Genomic DNA, 19,226 nt, shown 5'->3' on the forward strand with positions numbered 1-19,226 from the left:
AAGACATGACTCAGAAGCGACTGGCAACGAGAGCGCTGAACTATCACCTTGAGTTTGGCACTGGGGTGAGGTCCCTGTTCCCAGCATGCAGGGGGCAGAGGCGGAAGGGTGATGACAAGGGACAGACCCAAGACAGGTATTCTGCTTGCCAACTCTGCTGTAAGACTGATGTCCAAGGCCTAAAAAAAAATAAAAAAATCAATCTCTCCACTAAAGGTGAACAAAGGATGATTATGCATATTATGCAAAAATTCCCTATATGTTGCAAAGTAGGAAAAGCTGTTTAAGCTAACACACCTAAACATGTATGTTAGATGTCTATGTTATTTCCAGCGTTGCTTGCTCTGAGTTGCCATAGTAGAGTGGCTGGCAGAGCAAGGCACGGAGAGCAGTAGAAGTTGCAAAGAACAGTAGCAAAGAAGTGTGGCAAAGCTACAAAAAGCAGGTAACACAAGCAACTTAGCAGCTGTTCAAATTGGGTTGTGTTACCCAACAGGTTTTATCAATTGAGGGCTGCTACTTAAGTGATATTGCAAAGTAGACAAGAGTTGACCCAACAGTTGCCACATCAGAGGAAAACAGACTCTAAAATTGTTTGGTATTTGCTTTAGGCATTAGGTGTTATAAATCATCCTGTTTACCCAACTTATTGGAATTTTCTTCCCCTCCTCCCCCCTAAATAACAACTGTAGAGTGATCTGTTTGCAAGCAGGGAAGTCAGCTCATTTTGAGCATCAAGTAATTCAGATCAGTTACTCCAAGTTCCTGGGTGGGAGCTCGACTGGTGTGTTTGCTGCAATGCTCTACATTTGAATGCAGTCCTTCCGGCTGCCAGTCAAGCCCTGGCAGAAGGGTTGTACTAGAACCAAGAGGCTATTGCATAAAAGGGAGTCACCAGTTTCTCCACAATTGTCTCAGACAAGTCTGGTCTAGGAGCTTACAGTCAGCTCTGGGCCCTGTGTGAGCAGTACGTAGCAATACAGATCTCCCCGCAGCGCCTGTGAAAGAGTTAAGAGCCTTGGCAGCAATCCTGAGACATATTTGTCCTTTGCATCTCCTGTTAGTGACTTCAGCTACTGTGCAGCATTGTGGCAAGAGTCTGGCTACCTTGTTCCCCGAGGAAATGGGCAACTGTTTCAGCAAAGAAGCAACCGTTCTTGCTACACAGACTCCCATAGGTTATCTAAACTCCTTGTCTGCTTTTGCCAGTTGGGAGCTACCTGCCAAAGTGATTTGAACAGACTTTCATACTATACTTTGGCCCTTTCTGCAGAAGCTACACAGCTAATGAAGATGCCTGTCTTCATTAGGAAGCCGCAGAGGCTACAAACAACATTGATAGCATCTAAATGATAAGCTCAAATTGGTCTTATTCTGCTAGCATCTATTGGAGCAGGTTGTATGCAAGATTTATATAACTCTTGAGAGCAGGTAGGCAAGCGTGTCCATTAATACACAAACACCCTACTTTTAAAAATAAGTAACAGCAATGAAAAATGTTCCAGTGGTGCATCCACTCAGATCTGGATCTTTTGCCATGTGTTTCACTTCTGTCCAAAGTTTATCATTAGAGAGCAACTGGCATGCTGCCTTCAAAGCACTTGGAACTTCCACAAGTTTTGAAGTCACAGCTGAATCAGAAAATCTGTATCTTTCTCATCTGTAGCAAGAAACATTTTAAATGCTGGGTTTAGATGTCTGCAAAACAAGGAGGGAATGGAAGAAATTTGATGAATATGACTTCACACAACTATATTTGAGGGGAAAGCAAGAGATTAGAAGCACGTTAATGAGGTTTATCTACATTCTTTAACTGATCATTTCCATATTTCTGCTGCTTAACAATAACATTCTTGGTCTGAAGTTCCTGCCATTATTGTTTTACCTAGAAAACTGAAGCATTAAGTTACCAAAACTCTTCTTTCCTTTTATTTATTTTACTAAGAACTATTGAGGGACTGAAAGTAGACTTGAGCCATAAAGGTAAGTACATAAAAATTTATGTGCTGATTATAAGTCTAGGTCTGAAGCTTAACACAGATCCTTCTTTATATTGAATAAGGTGTCACAGGCTCTTATTACCCTTTCAAGGTTTGATTAGATGCCAGTGTAATTAAAACATTCTTTGGCACATGATCATGTGCCTTTATGATCACAGGCTGCTCTGTGTGCATGCATGTGCATGTTACATACACAACAATGTTACCACCACCCACCAGGGACTCTCAAATGCTATACCATTTTGTCCAGTAATTTTAGGGACTTCTGCAAGCAAAGGACTGTTCCATTTTTTATAATGATTGGCACTACTGTGAAGCCCTGACCAGCTCTTAGCATTGTATTAGAAACTCTGCTGTTAGAAAGTCATCCTCCTCTTCTCTACAGTTCCATTTATAACTTGGAAGAGCAATTTGCAGCTTCTGTAGAAACGTTTCAGAGACACTGATGATTATAATGTTGATGACAAGTTGAGAACTTGGAAAATATGTGCCTTAAAAACCATATATGGCAGCATGGACAGCTAAAATCAAAGGGAATAACCTCTCTGATAAGACCATCCATAGCATATTTCAGCTACAGAGATCCTTTATCTACTGCAGATGTAAAACCAAGTATGAAGGTCAGGCTGTTGGGTTTTTTTTTTTTGTTTGGGGGGCTTTTATATTTAAACCTCCATCCAGAACTGATGACACTTCTCCCCTCAAGAAAATGAAATGATGCTGGTGAAGAGCAAAGTGAGTGCCTTAATTGCTAGGCCACAGACTGCCCTGGGCACCCAACACCTCATACTGAAGAATCCAGTTGTCCTAAGTGCATGTCCTAGTTCCTGACTAATGGATACAACCCTTGCTTTCTCACTCTCTCAGTTATTCACGAACTATTTGTTCCAAGTGGAATAATTTAAAGAGGAGAGTTTGTTTCACTTCAGGATATCCTATAAACCATTTTAGAGACCTTGATTTAATTCACATCCTAACTCCAAATAAGGTAGAGGATGGAGCTAATTTGTGTGTTTTGCTTGCCCATTAGTTCGTTTTGATAGAAGACTTTCTAGCTGCTTTCTGTTGGACAAGTTTGTTCAGTATGTTCTGAAACCACTTACTGGTTTGGGCCCCATAGAGATGCAGAAAATACCTGGTATGCAACTTCTCAAGGGCTTGGTAGCCAAGCAGCTTAGTGTTGCCAGGATCTGAGCGGTTATGGAAGAATCAAGGTAGCTGGCAGCTGAGTAGAAATTCTGAAGATTTAAATTTTGCTCTTTAAAAAAGTATGGATGATGATTCAGAAACTAGAAGAGAATAAAAATACACTCAGACATCTTTCAAGTACATTAAAGGTGAGATCATCCTTTCTCTTCCTGCACTTCCCTCTCAAAACTTCACTGACTAGTGTCAGAAAGTAAATTCAACAGTTTCTTCTAATTTAGCTCTTACTTTTAATAGCAAGGAGCCAAATTCCTCTGGCTCATACTGCCTACCAACAGATGCCCACTATTCCATGTTAAGGGAAGTCTTCATGTCCATAGTCAGTAAAAAGGGGAACTTCGATCAAAACTTTTTCTCTTTTCCTTTGTCATTCTGTGAATACAGGAGGAATTGTTACATTCAATATTATTATGCAGTATGAAGGATTCCAATTAGTCCCAACATCCTTCAGGCTTCCTCTTCTGTTTTTATAATTTTTATATTTTTTTTATAATGAAACTTCTCAAACTTATTTGTATGGATCTCAGACATCCAGACAGTTATGATCACACAACCTTCAAAACGGTGTAAAAAAACCCGTTGAAGTTATTAATTTCTGAAGATTGCTTACACTTTTATTTGCAGCCAGGCAGGATTCAAGAGAAGAAAAGAGCCTGTTGGCTTCAGCATAAATTATAAAAAACACTGTAACTTTAATGTTGAGGAACCTCGCCCTTTCTCAAAGACTGGCTACATTGGAAACTAAATTGTATATAGCTTTGTTTAATGCTAATAACATTGCCTGCTCAACCTTGACTAGAAAGGTTAGGTTATAAAGAAGAAACCTCATTATCCCATAGACTGATCACATCTTCGATTTCACATCTTTGGTTGAATCTTTGAAAATTTTGCACTTGGCTGCTAATGATTATTATGGTCCTTCTTCACTTGTCAGGAAGATCAACTTCAAGAGATAAGAGGATTTAGAAAACGTATGTTCACCACAAAAATCAATGCAGCAGAACTTGCTTGAGAGAAAGAATGGATGCTTTTCTGGAGAGCTGGCTCAGATTCCCTGGTTAAGCAATCTAGGTGAATACTGCTCACTGGAGGTAACAGAAATGAAAGGGGGAAAAGTGAACAGTGGCCCATGCTGGAAATCATTAAATGTTCAGATTATGCAGAGTATACGATGGGTGGAATTTCATTATTAGTTTTAGATGTCAATTTGTATTCTGGATGTCTAAAGCTGTTTTGGTCTAGTATTACTTATTTAGCAATAGAAGTGTCAGCTTGCAGAGAAGGATGCCTAGGCAGAAAGGGAAGAAGGCAGGAAGATCATTTGTCAACTTAATCAATGGACAGAATAAAAATATTAAAAGTGGAATCAGGCTCTTATTCTAGCTAGTAACTTTAACTGAACTTACTAAGCTAGTTCTCAGGTGAACAAAATCAACTGAGATTAAAACAGCTCCCAGTTTAAGTGTGTGAGTGGGAAACGTGGTTCCTCACTAGGAAAATGCATCTCCAAAAGAGCTATTTGGGAAAGCCTTCCTCTGACCGAGCCTTAAGAAAGATAATGACTTCCACCAACAAACTGCCTGAGCTTACGATGCAGTGGCCTATGGCAGGTTAGGTGCCACCATGGTTGTTAACTTTCATGTTGAATTAGAAATAGAAGAGGAATTCCGTAAATCAAAGAAAATGGCTTAGCCCAGAAGAAAGTATCTCCCTCCTTCAAACAAAACTGGACAGTGAGGTCTTGCACTTCTGGGAACAGGTTGGTAAGTGGCTTGAAGGTATCCTTTTAACAAATGCAACAGACTACAAAAAAGGATGGTTGTGTTGCTTATATTATTGTCTGATTATTTCCAGATGTTACTTCATAGATTTGCAGCCTTGTTGAATTACTCTTGCATCTTAGCTTGTCTTTTTGTGCTAAGCAAGAAGAGTAAACAAGAGGACCTACATACAGAGTTCATAGCCTAGTACCGATTCTGGATAAGACATGTGTCTTCATACATTATAAGATAATAGTGTAGCTGAAACCAATTAAGTTCTTGCCCATCATGTCACTAAACCAAAGAACTATTGTCCTTTTGGTAAACTGCATAGAGAATTACAGTGAAACATTTGATTCTGCATTACAACTGATTTTAAAAGATTATCATGCAAAGCCAATAAAGCACACAGGAAACAGTAATATCAGTAATTAGAAATAAACTAAAAGAATTGTTTTCTTAACTTAAAATCATTATTTACAAAATACCAATAAACAGTAAATAGGTTACCAATGGCCAGCTACAAATCTCAAAGGAGAAAATGCTTCTTATTTGCAGCAGCATCTATGCAGAAATCTATTCCTGCCTTAGTACTGCTCAACTGTGAATTTACTGTCACTAAGCAACGAATATAGAAGCCTTCCAACTGCTAATTGTGGCTTACTATTTACAAAGTTTATTTATAAACTCATTTTCATGCAGGTATAAAATACTAATTCCATGGACAAATACACATTTGTTCACCACTCTAAATTATATACATTGTATTTGCATCTAATATTCAGAGAAGTGCAAAGTCCACAGTGACGTAAATAACAACTTTTGTAAACTATTAGATGACGAGCTCTCAAAAGATATTAGTAACTGTATGATGATGTATTTTTTTGTATACTGCTGAAATCAAACATTTTTGCAGTAAAAGAACATACATTTCAGCTACATTCAAGTGATTATTTTATTACCATATATTATGTCTTACAAACTTTATTGGAGATGAGCAAGAGCGCAACAAAACCATACCTTAATGCAAGAGGTATATTGCATGGTATGTGCAGGCATAGCAAAGGAGAGATAAGAACTGGAAAGAAAAACAAGTTAAGAAAACTTGTACAAAAATGGATAGTAATACTGACTAACACTGGGATATAACCTTACTTATAACAGACCTGAAGGGTTAATAGAGATCCAATTCAGAAACATCTGTGCACTGTAGCTACAGTTTGGTGCAGGTCAAGAGTGCACTAATACAGTCAATGTTGTACGCATAAGATAATGCACAAAATACGCTGATATGCATATAAACAACTAATTTGTTTACAGTAAGTAGGGCAGCACAGTTGTAGTACTGCATCCTTGGCACTTAGTGATAGGACAACATGTATTTGGTTTAACTAAATTCATAAACAGGATATATACTGGTTTGTAAGATGTAAAACATACATTATCCCTTTGAACCTTCTGGTTTTACAGCATTTTTCTAATTTTCAAGCTCAAATGCAAACATGATACACTAGCTAGAAATGGAAGACGTTTCAGATATTGGCTTAAAACAAGACCTTCAATAAAAAAAAAAAAAGACAGAATCCATAAATTAATTCAAATGATATTAACTAAATCTGTAACTGATGTCTTGTGCTGAAAACAAAATCTGAAATGTTAAATAAAACCCCAAAACAACCTTGTAATAAAACCCAAAATGTCTTTATGGGCTTTTCCTGAACAGTAATTACATCCTTAATGTCCCTTTCATATATGGTAATTTCACTTAAAAGAACTGCTGAAGTTATTCCTCTGAAAAGTTGTAACTGAATTAGAAGTTTGGCCTAGCATATCATATCACACAGAATGGAAGAAAATATGCTCTTCTTCAAAGAAAGCATGTTTCAGCTACGAAAGGATTCCAATTTTAAGTGATTGTCTTTGTATTAAATAATATTAACATCTGTCTAGAGGGAGCCAATTTACTTTTGCCTGTTTTAAACAAACTGGCTAAATTGCCATTTTATATTATATATAACAAATGTACTAAAATTGTTCTTAACATATAATGATGTAACACTTTAAATGGTTTAAAATATTTTACAAAGACATTTTATTACATATGAACTATATAACACACAAGAGTATGAAATATTTTGAACATATACACATTTCTGTATTTTTCATGTAATTATTATTTTGCACCAAACATTGGTGTCTGCAATTCTAACAATCCTCTCAGATAAAAACAAAACAAAACCCCAGAGTGTTTTCATGGATGTTGGGTTTTTTTTCCTGAAAATAAAACCTATCACAAGGAGAATTTCTCTAGTGACTTTTTTCTTTTCCCAATTTTATATTTTGCACAAAGCTTTTAAAATATTCAACATACATAGAAACAATATCCTCTCTGTACGTTGCAGTGCAATTTGCTAGGGATAAAGTTTAAACCAAAACTGACCCTTTCCCGTTACGAACATTGAAAACTGCAGTCAAAGTAAACGCCAATACCAATTGCTATTGAGATTCCTTTCCCCCTTAAAATGCAATCCTTTTCAATATCCATTTTAATGAAAGTATTTGCATAGAGCAGCCTTGTATTATTTCTAAAGAACATTATGAGCGTTTTAACACAAGATAAGGCACATGTTTTTCAGCATTAATAATCTAAAACTAATCCTGAGGATCTGCTCCTCTCCCCTCAGCAAAATCTGCTTTTTTAATATACCCTGTATTACCTGAAGAAAGCAGAAAAGCAGTACAGAATAAACCAAAACTCTTTAGCCGAACTAAATTCAGAGCATTAGTAACTCCTGTTAATAGTGTAACAAATCCACAGATAAAGAATTAAGTCATTCTCTAAACAAATTATCTTCGGGGGAAAAAAATACAGCCAGTAGCACTGTAGATGTTAGATAAAAGTTCACATAATATGGATGACATTTATAGTGAGTTTTGCTAAAAATAAGCTCCCATCAGAAACAAGGTAGCTAAATTGTGAGGCACTTAAGGTTGACAAGAAAAGGAGGAATGCAAGGGGTCTGTTTCATAGAAAACCTGAAGTTGCATATCATATCCTTGTATTAAGCCTTCTATTAAAGTGCTAGAAATGGAGACTTAAAACAAAAGGATTTAAATATAAGTGATTAAAGAGCTTAGTATGCATTAAAATTAAGTGCTTTTGATTCTCATGAATTCAGAGCTTTTTAATAGTTTTTAAAAAATAAAGTCTGGAAATAATCCACATGTGAAATCATCTTCCCTGTGCCGTTGATGCTATTTGTAAAGTGCCCAATTGTTTTCTAAACGACAAAACCATTTGCCTTATCTTATGTTGTATAGCATGACATAGTCTGTAGTACATATGTAATCCATACTGCAATAACACAGTCAATCTGATGGAAAACAGCACAGGCATACTTATAGTCAAAAGTTTCAATTCCACCTGTCACTCTAAAAAGCCAGATCTTGGATTACATATCCACCAGTATATAGTGCAACCAACCTCATATTCTCAAAATGTAATTTAGCTGTTAAAGTCCAATGCTCAAAGATAGAATTATCAAGCTTTTCCTCAGAGCAGCCTGACGCCCAGACAAAATCACAGATGGAGCTCTAGGTCTGAATCACATAAATCCACTAGATGCCAAATCTGAGAAGGATCTGGGTTCTGTCGGATGATGAAGAGGCTGAAGATGTGTGGCAGTCTGTGTATTACTGATCACATCTAACTGAGAGGGATATGCTTCATTTACGTTTCCTCCATTGAAACCATTTTGGAACTGGCAGGAAAAAAGACAATATAAATGGTTAGTATGGGAAACCAATTTATTTATGAGTTTTTAAAAATCCTTCTAATGACACAGATTGGATGAAAACATCTTAAAATACAATGAATAGCTTTAAAACTTTTTTTTTTTTTTTTAAATGATGAATGATGAGAGCAGTTAATTTGCATTAAAGTAGGGTCTGAATCATCAGTGAAACTTCCACTGACTTCAACACGGGCGAGTCCTACTTCTGGCTAAAGTAAAGAAACATCGCTATTACCTAAACCATAATATAGTTTCCATTTGTAGAAAGTATAGTCTGACTGAGCACTCCTATTTTCCACATCCAGCTGTCACATTTTAAAAGCAACCTATTTACATATTTTCATGTCTGCAATGGGATCCAGACTTTACAGCTCTTCCAGGAATGCACATGCAGTCCCATTAGTAAGCTGAAGTGTACTGCATTCAATCTGCAAGCTGAGCTGTCGCAGGGTGGGCTTTTTTGACAAACGGTCTTCATATTGACAACTCAAGTAAGAGCAATGAATGGCTTTCATCAGTCTTGACATAATTGTCCATAGGATTATTTTAATCATCTGATGTAATGCTTCCTGTCATGCTATGGAAAAGTCACTTTATCTACAAAATGCTCCATTCAGTCATGGAAAGAAAATACAACAAAGTATTTTAAACATTTCCATCATCTCTTCAGGAGTAGCTTATATTTTTAAGTACTCATTCATTCAAGGTTTGTCCTTAAAAACATATTATACATTCATTCATTCATTCATCAAAATATTCTGGGTTTTGGAAACTTCTTTGTTTTCCTTCTATGCAAACACTGAAATTTGGCTAATTGTGTACAGTTCTTCTAAGTTTTTAACAAGACTATAGACATGTGAATTATGTTTTTAATCAAAGTTGCCATACTTTTAAAGACAGCTACAATAACATAAGCTAGAATAACTTCTGACAGAAGCAGACTGTTTCAATATTCTTCATTAACAAGATGAGCACGCTTATTAAAACTTCTAAGAAAGTTCTCAACGCAGAATCTAGTACTTCGCAAGGTTTCTCCTGCTTAATAAAGGAACATAGACCTTCAACAAGCAATCAAATTATCCAAGGCCTTTCTGTCCTTCTCCATCACTGAAAGTGTTTTTAGACTACATTGGCTATGATCCTACCGCAATTACAAGTTAGACAGAAGGTCAAGGCAGATGACCACAATAGACCCTTCTGCCTTTCTAATCCCCTAGTCTTTTCAGTAGAAATCAATGGGAGTTAGAAGGCTGAGGAAAGGATAGCAATCATGGCTTGTCTAGCAACGTCTGTCCTCTCTCCAGACTCCAACTGCTGATAGGGATGTCAGTGTGCTAAATCCAGCTACAAAGACTGCCCTACTTTGGTTTGGCTCTGTGAACGTGGGCTCAGACGGGAGTATCCTATCTGCTTAGTCGCAAGCTTACTGAAGTTACCAATTAGCAATAAAATCAAACCTTAAGTTTATTATCATAAGCAGTGATACATTCCCCTTATTTACAATAAAGAAATATATATTATTTGCCACCATGGCTTTGGCATAGGTGATATTTTACAAGGTCACTTCAAGTGCAGCAGCTGTACTTCTGACTTACTAGTTCCCATGGGTTCATGTATTTTAAAGTTCATAACTCCTCTGATACAGGACTAAATACAATCTCTGTAATATAAGCATATATAAATATAGGGTTATCTTTCTCTGGAGAAATGATCTTTCTAGGTAAAAAAATGTTTCTATGTTAAAACATTTCTCAGCATAGCAGCTTTGGTTTTACATAGAGCCTTACTTTGCCTTCAATCTGTAAAAACGTTCATTGGCAGATGTGACTAGAGGTCAAAACTGAGTACAGTCTGACACGAGAGATGATGGTTTTTTTCATGTGAGCAGTATATAGCAGTATGGCCTGCAAAAGTCAATGCTATTTGGTTTAGGAACAAGCAGTCTCTTCCCATCCCCCACTGCACTCAGTTGGCATACATAATTTTTGGACTCACGAGGACTTCAAGATAGCTATCAGCTATCTACGATCACTCTTTTACAAAAGGGGTTGGGGGAATAATCCTTCCTTATCTCATCAAGAAGCGTGCTCCTCTTTTAAGCTCATTTGGACAAATGTTCAGCAGTTCTTTTCTGAGGTAAACAGGAGCTAATGTGCACAACGGTAATGTGCACATCAGTTCTACACCAGGCTGCTGCTTATGCAAGGCTAACCAGATCCACACGGCATAGGTGTACCATAGCAAGAGGGGCTGAATTTCCTTCTGAACAACTTAAGTAAGGATAACTTTTCACAACGTGGCCTTTGTTCATTTTTTCAGGACAAGCAAGCTAAACTCAATATTACCATTGCAGCACAGCATTCCAGTAAATATGAAGTAATAGACATATTCATTTATTGCATTCAGAGATGCCATCATTCATTAGTCATTAAACTTTTTACAGACAGATGAGAAGAAAAAGTAAGCATGAAAATAACAAAAAGGGGGCATAACAAAAACAATTAAGGCAACATAACAACAAAATAATCTACAAAATAAATGTATTTGAAACCAACCATTAAAAAGAAAGAAACGGAATTGCTTATGCACCAGTTGTTCAAAACTGATGCACCACACCAGTATAGCTTTCGTGAAAAGAATAATTCTATACTATTATAGGGATGAACTTGGATGACCCTGGAACTGCTTTGCAACCCTATTATCAAGCACTATGGAGGACTAATAACACTGACCACAGCCAGGCAACATACAGCCAAGCACTGTGCAAGCTTGTGCACTGCAGTTTGCCAAAGTCAATTCACGCTATTTCAGCCCTTGGGCACTCGGGCAGAAGCTATTCATCTTGCTGAACTGTCCTACATTTTTAGGTAAATTTCTGCAATTCTGCAATTATATTTTTTCCGCTAGTGAAGCAGTTTTGAAAAGGATATGTTTTGTATTTGCATTAAGCATACTGAAAAACTGGGCATGTTCTACTTGCATTCCTCACCTCTGTCTTGTGTAGGTTAAATGCTTATTAATACTTTAATTCTGTAAATGCTTATACATGTGCATAAGCATTTGTAGGATCAGTACTTTAGAACCTTAACTCATTGAGGTAAAAAGAAAAAAAAAGAATTGCAGCTCTGTACTTGAGCAGCATTAACACAAATAACTGGTACAATTTAAAGTACTTCAACAAAGGTCATTCAGAATCAGGAACTACCTTAGTAATTGAATTTTTTTTTATTTCTAAGTTAATTTTACCTATGAAGAACTGTGCTTAAAACTGTAGTCTGTGCCGCAGCCAGGCTCCTCTCCTCTCTGGCTTTTATTGTGCATTCTCCTTCGCACAATGTGAAAAAGGTCCAGCTTATCTACTGTGAATATAATTTTTTCCTGCTCTTTTGTGTTCAGCAGAGATTTAGAGAAAAAGCTGACTTCCACTTAGAGTAATATATAAAAATATTTTTGCAGTATCATTGTGTGTAGAAATGCAATAGTTCATAATATTTCATGCTATTTGTGTGATATTATAATCTGATACTTTAAGCAATCCTAAAATCATCAGAGAAACTGAGTAGCTAGAGAACACTAACATTTTAAAAACAATTTCATGAAAATGAATGTGCCAGACAATATTACTGACATTTTTCCACTCCTCTAGAAAAGGTATATAAGCAAATTCCAAGCTTTTGACCAATCTGCTTTTCTTTTGCTCCTACTGGGAAAATTACTGGTAGGTACAACAGACTAGTTCACTCACTCTTGCTTTAATACTGCCAAAGAGAGCTACCAGGCTGCGGATACATGTACATAAAAACTTTACCAAATGCAACTGATGAATGAATAAAGCAAGGACATTCACACGCTTCTAACTCATCAATTTCAAACTCAGTGATTCAATTATGACAAACTCTGCAACCTGGTAGCCACCTAAAACATTGAAAACATGATTCAAAATGCAAGCAATGTAGCAATGCTGTTTACCTTACCTTGTCCAACAAAGTTTGTTGACTTGCCATCATAGGATCGTATTGCATTTGATCCACGCAGCTGGGCTGTGCTTCTTGAGTGCACTGGTACATAGAAACAGCGCCTGCATAGCATGTTTGAGGAGTTAGCATAACCGACTCAGAGTTTATCCCACACTCATGATTTTCAGGGACTTGCTGCAAACAACTGAGGAAATCCTCCAAGTTGGACGAAGCAGAATAGGTCGATCTGTCAAAACCTGCTACAGGGAAATCCATTTGAGCAAAATTAGAAAGCTGTGGCATCATCGCTGTGGGTTGCTTGTAAGGAATAAACTCTTGCCTACATGCATAAGGGGAAGTGTTTACTTCTGATTTGTAAGAGAACTCAGATGTAGTGGCATGCATGCCAGGGAATACATATTGCTGGGGCTGCTGCTGCTGCGAGCAGCTAAGAGGCATGCTGGTGTCAGAGCTCCAATTTGTGAACATCCCATTGACTTGCATATGTTTCATCTTTTGACAGAGCTGCTGCTGCTGCTGCTGCTGTTGCTGCTGCTGTTGCTGCTCCATGAGCTGTTTCTGGTGCTGATGAAGCTGATGTGGATCTAACTCTTGCTGTACCAAGCAACCTTCATTCTGGACCATGGGCTCCTGCTGGTTACAGCCAGAATATAAGAAGTCAGACTTATTTAAGGAATCCTGAACATAAGTCAGGATTTCATCAGTTATGTCAATGTCCCCAATATCATCCACACCAGCTAATTCAGTTTTAAAAAACTCCTCATCCTGCTGAATACACTTTAGGTCTTCAAAGTCAATACCCAGATTTTTCATGATGCTGTACAAATCGCTGGTTTTGTTATCTTGAAAGAGTGCTGCACTGTCTTCAGGAAGTGGAATAGTACTGTCCTGGGAACACTCCATTAGTTCCCGTTTGAGAACGTTGTGATTTCCAGCAGGTAGGAGATTATCCGTCCAGCTGCTGCTAACACCACCACCCAGTTCATCCCTGCTGTCTGCAAAGAAGTTCCGCTCAAAGGAAAGTTTATGTGATGCTGGAGGGCAGAGATACACAGACTCATCTTGCCTTAACATGGCACCTAGGAGGGAGTTTGGATCCACAGAATCATTGTGTAGCGTTGCTTTGGCTCCTTTTCCCGTTGTGCTTTTATTCTTCAGCTGAGAGGGATCCACAAGGCTCGACATAGGGAAAGATACCTCATATAACACAGCCTCACCAGTGGCAAACATGAAGGGCAACTTCATGTTACGCTTCCGTAGATGTTCTGCCCCTTCTTCATCTCTGAAAATAAAACAGATATATAGCATAATACCGCAGTACTAAACAGTTACTGTAATCTTTTTGTCCCCTGGCATTAATATTAAAAAAATGAACTATTCTATTTGTAGGCATTTTTCAAATTCCTGGCTATTCCAGCTCAACTTGGCTGAGTGAAACCAAGAGGCAGATTATGAAATAAGGAGCTTATGACTGTAATACCACCTTTACATATTACATTTGTAATTAAATCTAGATAGCATACACCATTCTCTGTGCATTATGAGCTGAAATGAAAAAAGTGGGCTTTGCTCCATGCATTATGTTTTTCTTGGCATAGCAAGTAAATGAATACTTCAATACTGAAGTATCTCTTTTCCTCCATTTTAGAGACTCCTTAGCAAAAATTATTTAACCTATATATGTTAACCTATGTATAATAATGCTGAATTCCATATTATGTAGAATTTAGTTCAGCACCATTAAGGACTTATTTTCTTTATGTTATCTGTTGTTTCTTCTACACAACTGCAGTTGGATTTCTTAACTTTTGCTAACGGGGATACTGAATTAAAATAGGTTGGATGGAATAACCTGGTGCTTGTACTGCTGCTCTTATTCTTTATATGAAATCAAAATGTCTAAAGTTTTACACATAAAAGACTATGCCACATAAGTAGTGAAATATCAGAATTCTTTTCAATGTTTGCTAGCAAACTGAAAGAGGTTTTCTTTTTGGAGTTCAGGATTTAAAGGGGGTTTGTTTAAAAATAATTTCTTTCTGAATATAGACAAGCTCAAAAGTTTTCAGTTTTTGAAGTATACTACTTTATGTGATAATGACTTACGTAAGAGGTCTTTGCGTAGCAATGATGTAATCCGGTCTTCCATTTTTGTAGACAAGACGTGCATTTGCCTGTACCCAGGCCCATCGATTTTCTTTGGTTAGAAGCCTAAATACAGTCATTCCACTTTCACCTGTCTTCATCACTAGAGTTAAAGAGTAAGCATACCATTTACTGTCCAGTGAACAAAAATAGGAAAACCTGCATGTCATGAAATAATCCCATTTGTAGAGCAATTTTACAAATCTCATGTCCTCAATCATCCATTGCTGTGTGGCACTAATGTATTCCTAGTGAAACAGGATGATCCATCACTTTAAGATGTCTACTTTAATTTACTAGTAAAATAAAAGCTAAAACTGCAAGCAATTGTAACACACCCACTACAGATTGGCAACATCTTATATTGAGCTTCATCCATTATTTCTGCAATAACAGAAATTAATACATACTAGAACATGTAAATGACAAAAGCCTAAGTCTCTTTTAGATCTGAAAAGTGACTATTACTTAATAAATTAGAAAACATATTATCTCTGAATCCACTTTCACATTTTGACTGGTTAATGCAGAGGTACTTCAAAATCCATTATTTTTCACTCACACTATTACTTCACTAGCAATTCTTGATAAAGATAGTACATTTTTGTTGCACGTTGGTGAAGACACTGCATTTCTAGACAGAAAAATTAAATAAAAAAATTATTAGGAAAGTTTAAGAATCCTAACCAAGAATAATCTTTGCTACAATACTTCTTTTTTATCTTAGCATCAGAAATGGAGCAAAACCAGTTTTAAGACAAAGTTTCAAACCAAAATTTCAAACCCAAGTTTCATTCCATTCTATTCTGGAAATACTTTCTTTCTTATTCTTTACCAAACAAACAAAACTACTGATAGGCAACAGTGACTGAGCTATACCTGAAACTGAAAACCTGCTTAATATAGGTTGAGAACTAATCTACTGAGAGGGGTTATTTAATTGTGTATAAGGGGACAAAAGAAAAAACAGTTTTTCAAGAGAATTCAGTAGAAAGAAGAAGCAGCACCAAAATATCCTGAAGATGCTTCTGTAACTTCCAAAGACAAATGTTACAGCTAACAAAAAAGTAGTCCACTAAACAGTTACATATCAGATAGTTGATACTTATTTCCTTAGCTTAAAACATTATATTTCTCTCCTTAAGTTGTTACTTAGACCAAATCAAGCTGCCAAAAATCAAAACCAGAAATGTATAGGACACTAGCATGCTAAATCAGGATTAATTTCTGTTAAAAATCTTACACTCATATCAAAAGAAAAATGCTTTATTTAACTTCCTAACAGGACAGCTATCTTTGAAATAGTCCCTTTGCCCAAAGGAAGTTGTAGAAATAGCAGAAGTTGGGTTGAGCGGAGAAGGAAGCGAGAAGAACAAGATGTGACGGAAACTGGACTATATAACCTAAAAGGGTCTAGATAGGAATATTAAATATTTCTTCATCCAGTATAAGTTTTTATATGGAGGGAAAGATCACATAAAATGTATAGTGTTATTTTTGTTAATGACTACTTTTTTTTCTTTTTTTTTTTAAAAGAGCACTTCATAGTATTTTTTCAGTATGAATAAAACCCATGCTTTGATTTTTCAGCCTTTCTTAGGGAATGAAGCTTACTTCGGACATGATTTTCAGCACAATAAAGCATATCAGCTGCATGAACAAACTGGTATCCTGTTCCTCTCATACACAGCTCTGCTTCAGTGTATCCCAGGACAATCTTTCCTCTGGAACATAAAAACAAAAAATTGCAACCCTGCTGATGAACCAACTCACAGAATGAATGCCAAGCAAGTTAATTATGGCTAGAACATTTCAGACGCAAGTGCTAACTACATTTTGTTGCAATATTGATTGTATGTGGAAGCATGACAGTTCTAATAAAAAATACAGGTAACAAAATAAAATTTTTACTAGTCCCCCAAGTTGCCTTCAGTGACTAGGAGTGGGTTCACAAAATTATTAGATCATTTTAAAAAAAAAAAAAAGTGTATGTCTACAGTTCAGCTGGACTCTTAATTCCATACTTTTGAATATATTCACTTACAGCAGGCAGCTCCCATTTGTTGCAATCAAAGACACTGTTTAGTCCTATTTCATAGCATTTACCTAGAGGTGCTTGCATGTAGAATTAAGTAGGGGCTTAACTTTAGTTATCTAAAGCTTCTCGCCTAAATTAGTATTTTTGGTAGCTTAAAATTCAAAAAAGGGTGTATCTCAGAACTACATCCCTTTTACTATTCAGTGGTTTGGGACCCCTGAGTTTGCATTTAAGCTAAGATATGCCTCAGAGGAGCACTGGCAATAGAGTTATATTTGACCCTGGTAGCTAAAATTAGAGTACTTTACTAGAGGTCAGGGAGATGAAGAACTTATCAGCATTTGTGTGAGCACTGAGATACATGATAGAATGAAGTAGTCAAAAAGAGACTAAAACAGGATTTGGAACAAAGAAATGGAGATCCAAAGATGGGGTGGGGGTAAAGTTAGGGATGTGGAACAATTACACAGAAGTGTAAAACGTGACAAAAATTGAAGGTTTCGAGTGAAGCATAATGAAAAAAAAAAAACCAGAGGAAAGAAAGGCTTGTGTTAACATTTTGTTAACTTTTACTTGTATCAGTTTATAGAACCCAAGAAAAACATTTTAGTTTATCAGTAAACAGAACACTGAACAATTTGACTCTACGTTATCCTATCAGTAGGCATGGAAATCCATATGAGAGATTCCACCGAAAATGAGTCTGAAAGCTGAAAGCATTATCAGTGAAAAACAGGAGGGAGGGAAGAAGGAAGGAAGGAGGCCAGAAGCTCTTCTTTTGAGAAAGAAGCATCTTAATGGGCTTCTTGCCATGTTGATGCATAGTTACTTTATGCTGATCTAGTAATGCAATAGTGTTTCCATTTTTTACATAGGGAAAAGAATGGTTTGGAAATGGGTAAAAGCCATAGTATAAAAAAGGACTTCATTTGTTTATTCTGAAGTAAATAGCATTTCCATTGTATTTTACATCTATTTGAACTGAAGGAGAAAAAATACATGTAGAAAAAAATGAAACACTTGTTCTATCAGTTCTAAAACCAAATTTCAACCAGATTTAAACATTAAAATTCTTCCCTAATTCCTTAGTACTCTGTCTTTTGGGGGTTTTGTTTTGGTTTTGGGGGTTTTGGCTTTTCTTTGTTTTGTTTTGGTTCTTTAATGATTGAGAGTCAGAAAGCAATATGGCCTTTTAAGGAAATACAGTATAACAATCCCATTTCTCTTTACTTACTAGCAGGGCTGAAAAGAAAAATCCTGAGTTCCTAAACAATCATCAGTATTGACAGAAACAGTAGCCAGCTTTATATTTCAAACACATACTTGAAACCTATCTCATCAGCAAATTATTAGAATATTAATCAGAATAATTTACACTTACTTTGCATCACAGCCAGTAGGTGTGAAATCCAGTTTGTGTTTAGTTCTGAAGATGAAGTTTTTGGTTCGTATCTCAAGGATAGATGGTGGCTGCAGGGGAGTAGCTACTGCAAACAGAGCAAGCTGAGGAGACAATGTAGCACCATCCTTCCCTTTCTTGTTTTGTCCATGGAGAAACTTTAATCGTCCTTGAAAATTCATAGCCTTAGGATGAAGAAAAAAGTAAGTGTTTTATGTTGGAGATATTTAAGAGTAAGATATTTCTATTGTTATTTAAAAAAATATGTTTGTTTTTTAAGACCCATCAGATTCAAGCTTTGTAGCATGCCACACACAAAACTTAGCTAACAAGTACAGAATACTGTTGTTATACCCCTGAGCATGTCACTCCGAGATCTACTAATAAACTCACTGGAAAAAGAACTAATGGGAAGGTTGTTCTGTAAAAAAAACCTCCAAATGTGTAATAGCAAATGCCAACTGTATCTTCTAATACTCTAGTGAACGTGGCATTAAACATATGTACAATTAACATAACATTATTTCTCTTCCATTTCTGTCAGTCATTAGTATAAGGTATGCAAATGTGTACAATTGCAAAATCCTATATAATCAACTCTATTTGTAAGAAGTCACCTAGAGGGTGATAAACCTGTATTTATTCTAAAATCTACAGCATTGACAAACAAAAAATAAATGTATTAAAAAGAGCGAGCACAGACTTTCCCAAGTAAAGGAAAACTATGGTTCTGTTAATTATGACTTATTGCATCTCAAGATACCCAACAGAAAATAATCTTTGTAATGCTTTTTTATCTGCAAATCACACAGTACTTTACAAAAGCAGATGCTTATTCTTATTGCACTGAGGAAACTGAGCCATGAGAAATGTGAGAACTGGTTGTAACAACATATTGAAGGGGACA

General features: G+C 36.4%; 1 protein-coding gene across 1 annotated transcript in view; it reads right to left on the bottom strand.

The window, feature by feature from the left end:
* Window positions 1–5,619: 5,619 nt before the first annotated feature.
* The window catches only part of AHR (aryl hydrocarbon receptor), a 65,362-nt gene continuing 51,755 nt past the window's right edge, over window positions 5,620–19,226 (bottom strand). The window contains exons 7-11 of the mRNA XM_069773935.1: window positions 18,302–18,504; window positions 16,497–16,606; window positions 14,844–14,985; window positions 12,735–14,019; window positions 5,620–8,727 (exon numbers count right to left, since the gene is read on the bottom strand). Of these exons, the coding sequence (XP_069630036.1) occupies window positions 8,572–8,727; window positions 12,735–14,019; window positions 14,844–14,985; window positions 16,497–16,606; window positions 18,302–18,504 (1,896 nt within the window). The 3' untranslated portion in view covers window positions 5,620–8,571. The remainder of the gene's footprint in view (window positions 8,728–12,734; window positions 14,020–14,843; window positions 14,986–16,496; window positions 16,607–18,301; window positions 18,505–19,226) is intronic.

Source organism: Haliaeetus albicilla, chromosome 2, assembly GCF_947461875.1.
Source record: "Haliaeetus albicilla chromosome 2, bHalAlb1.1, whole genome shotgun sequence".
Classification (NCBI taxonomy): Eukaryota; Metazoa; Chordata; class Aves; order Accipitriformes; family Accipitridae; genus Haliaeetus; species Haliaeetus albicilla.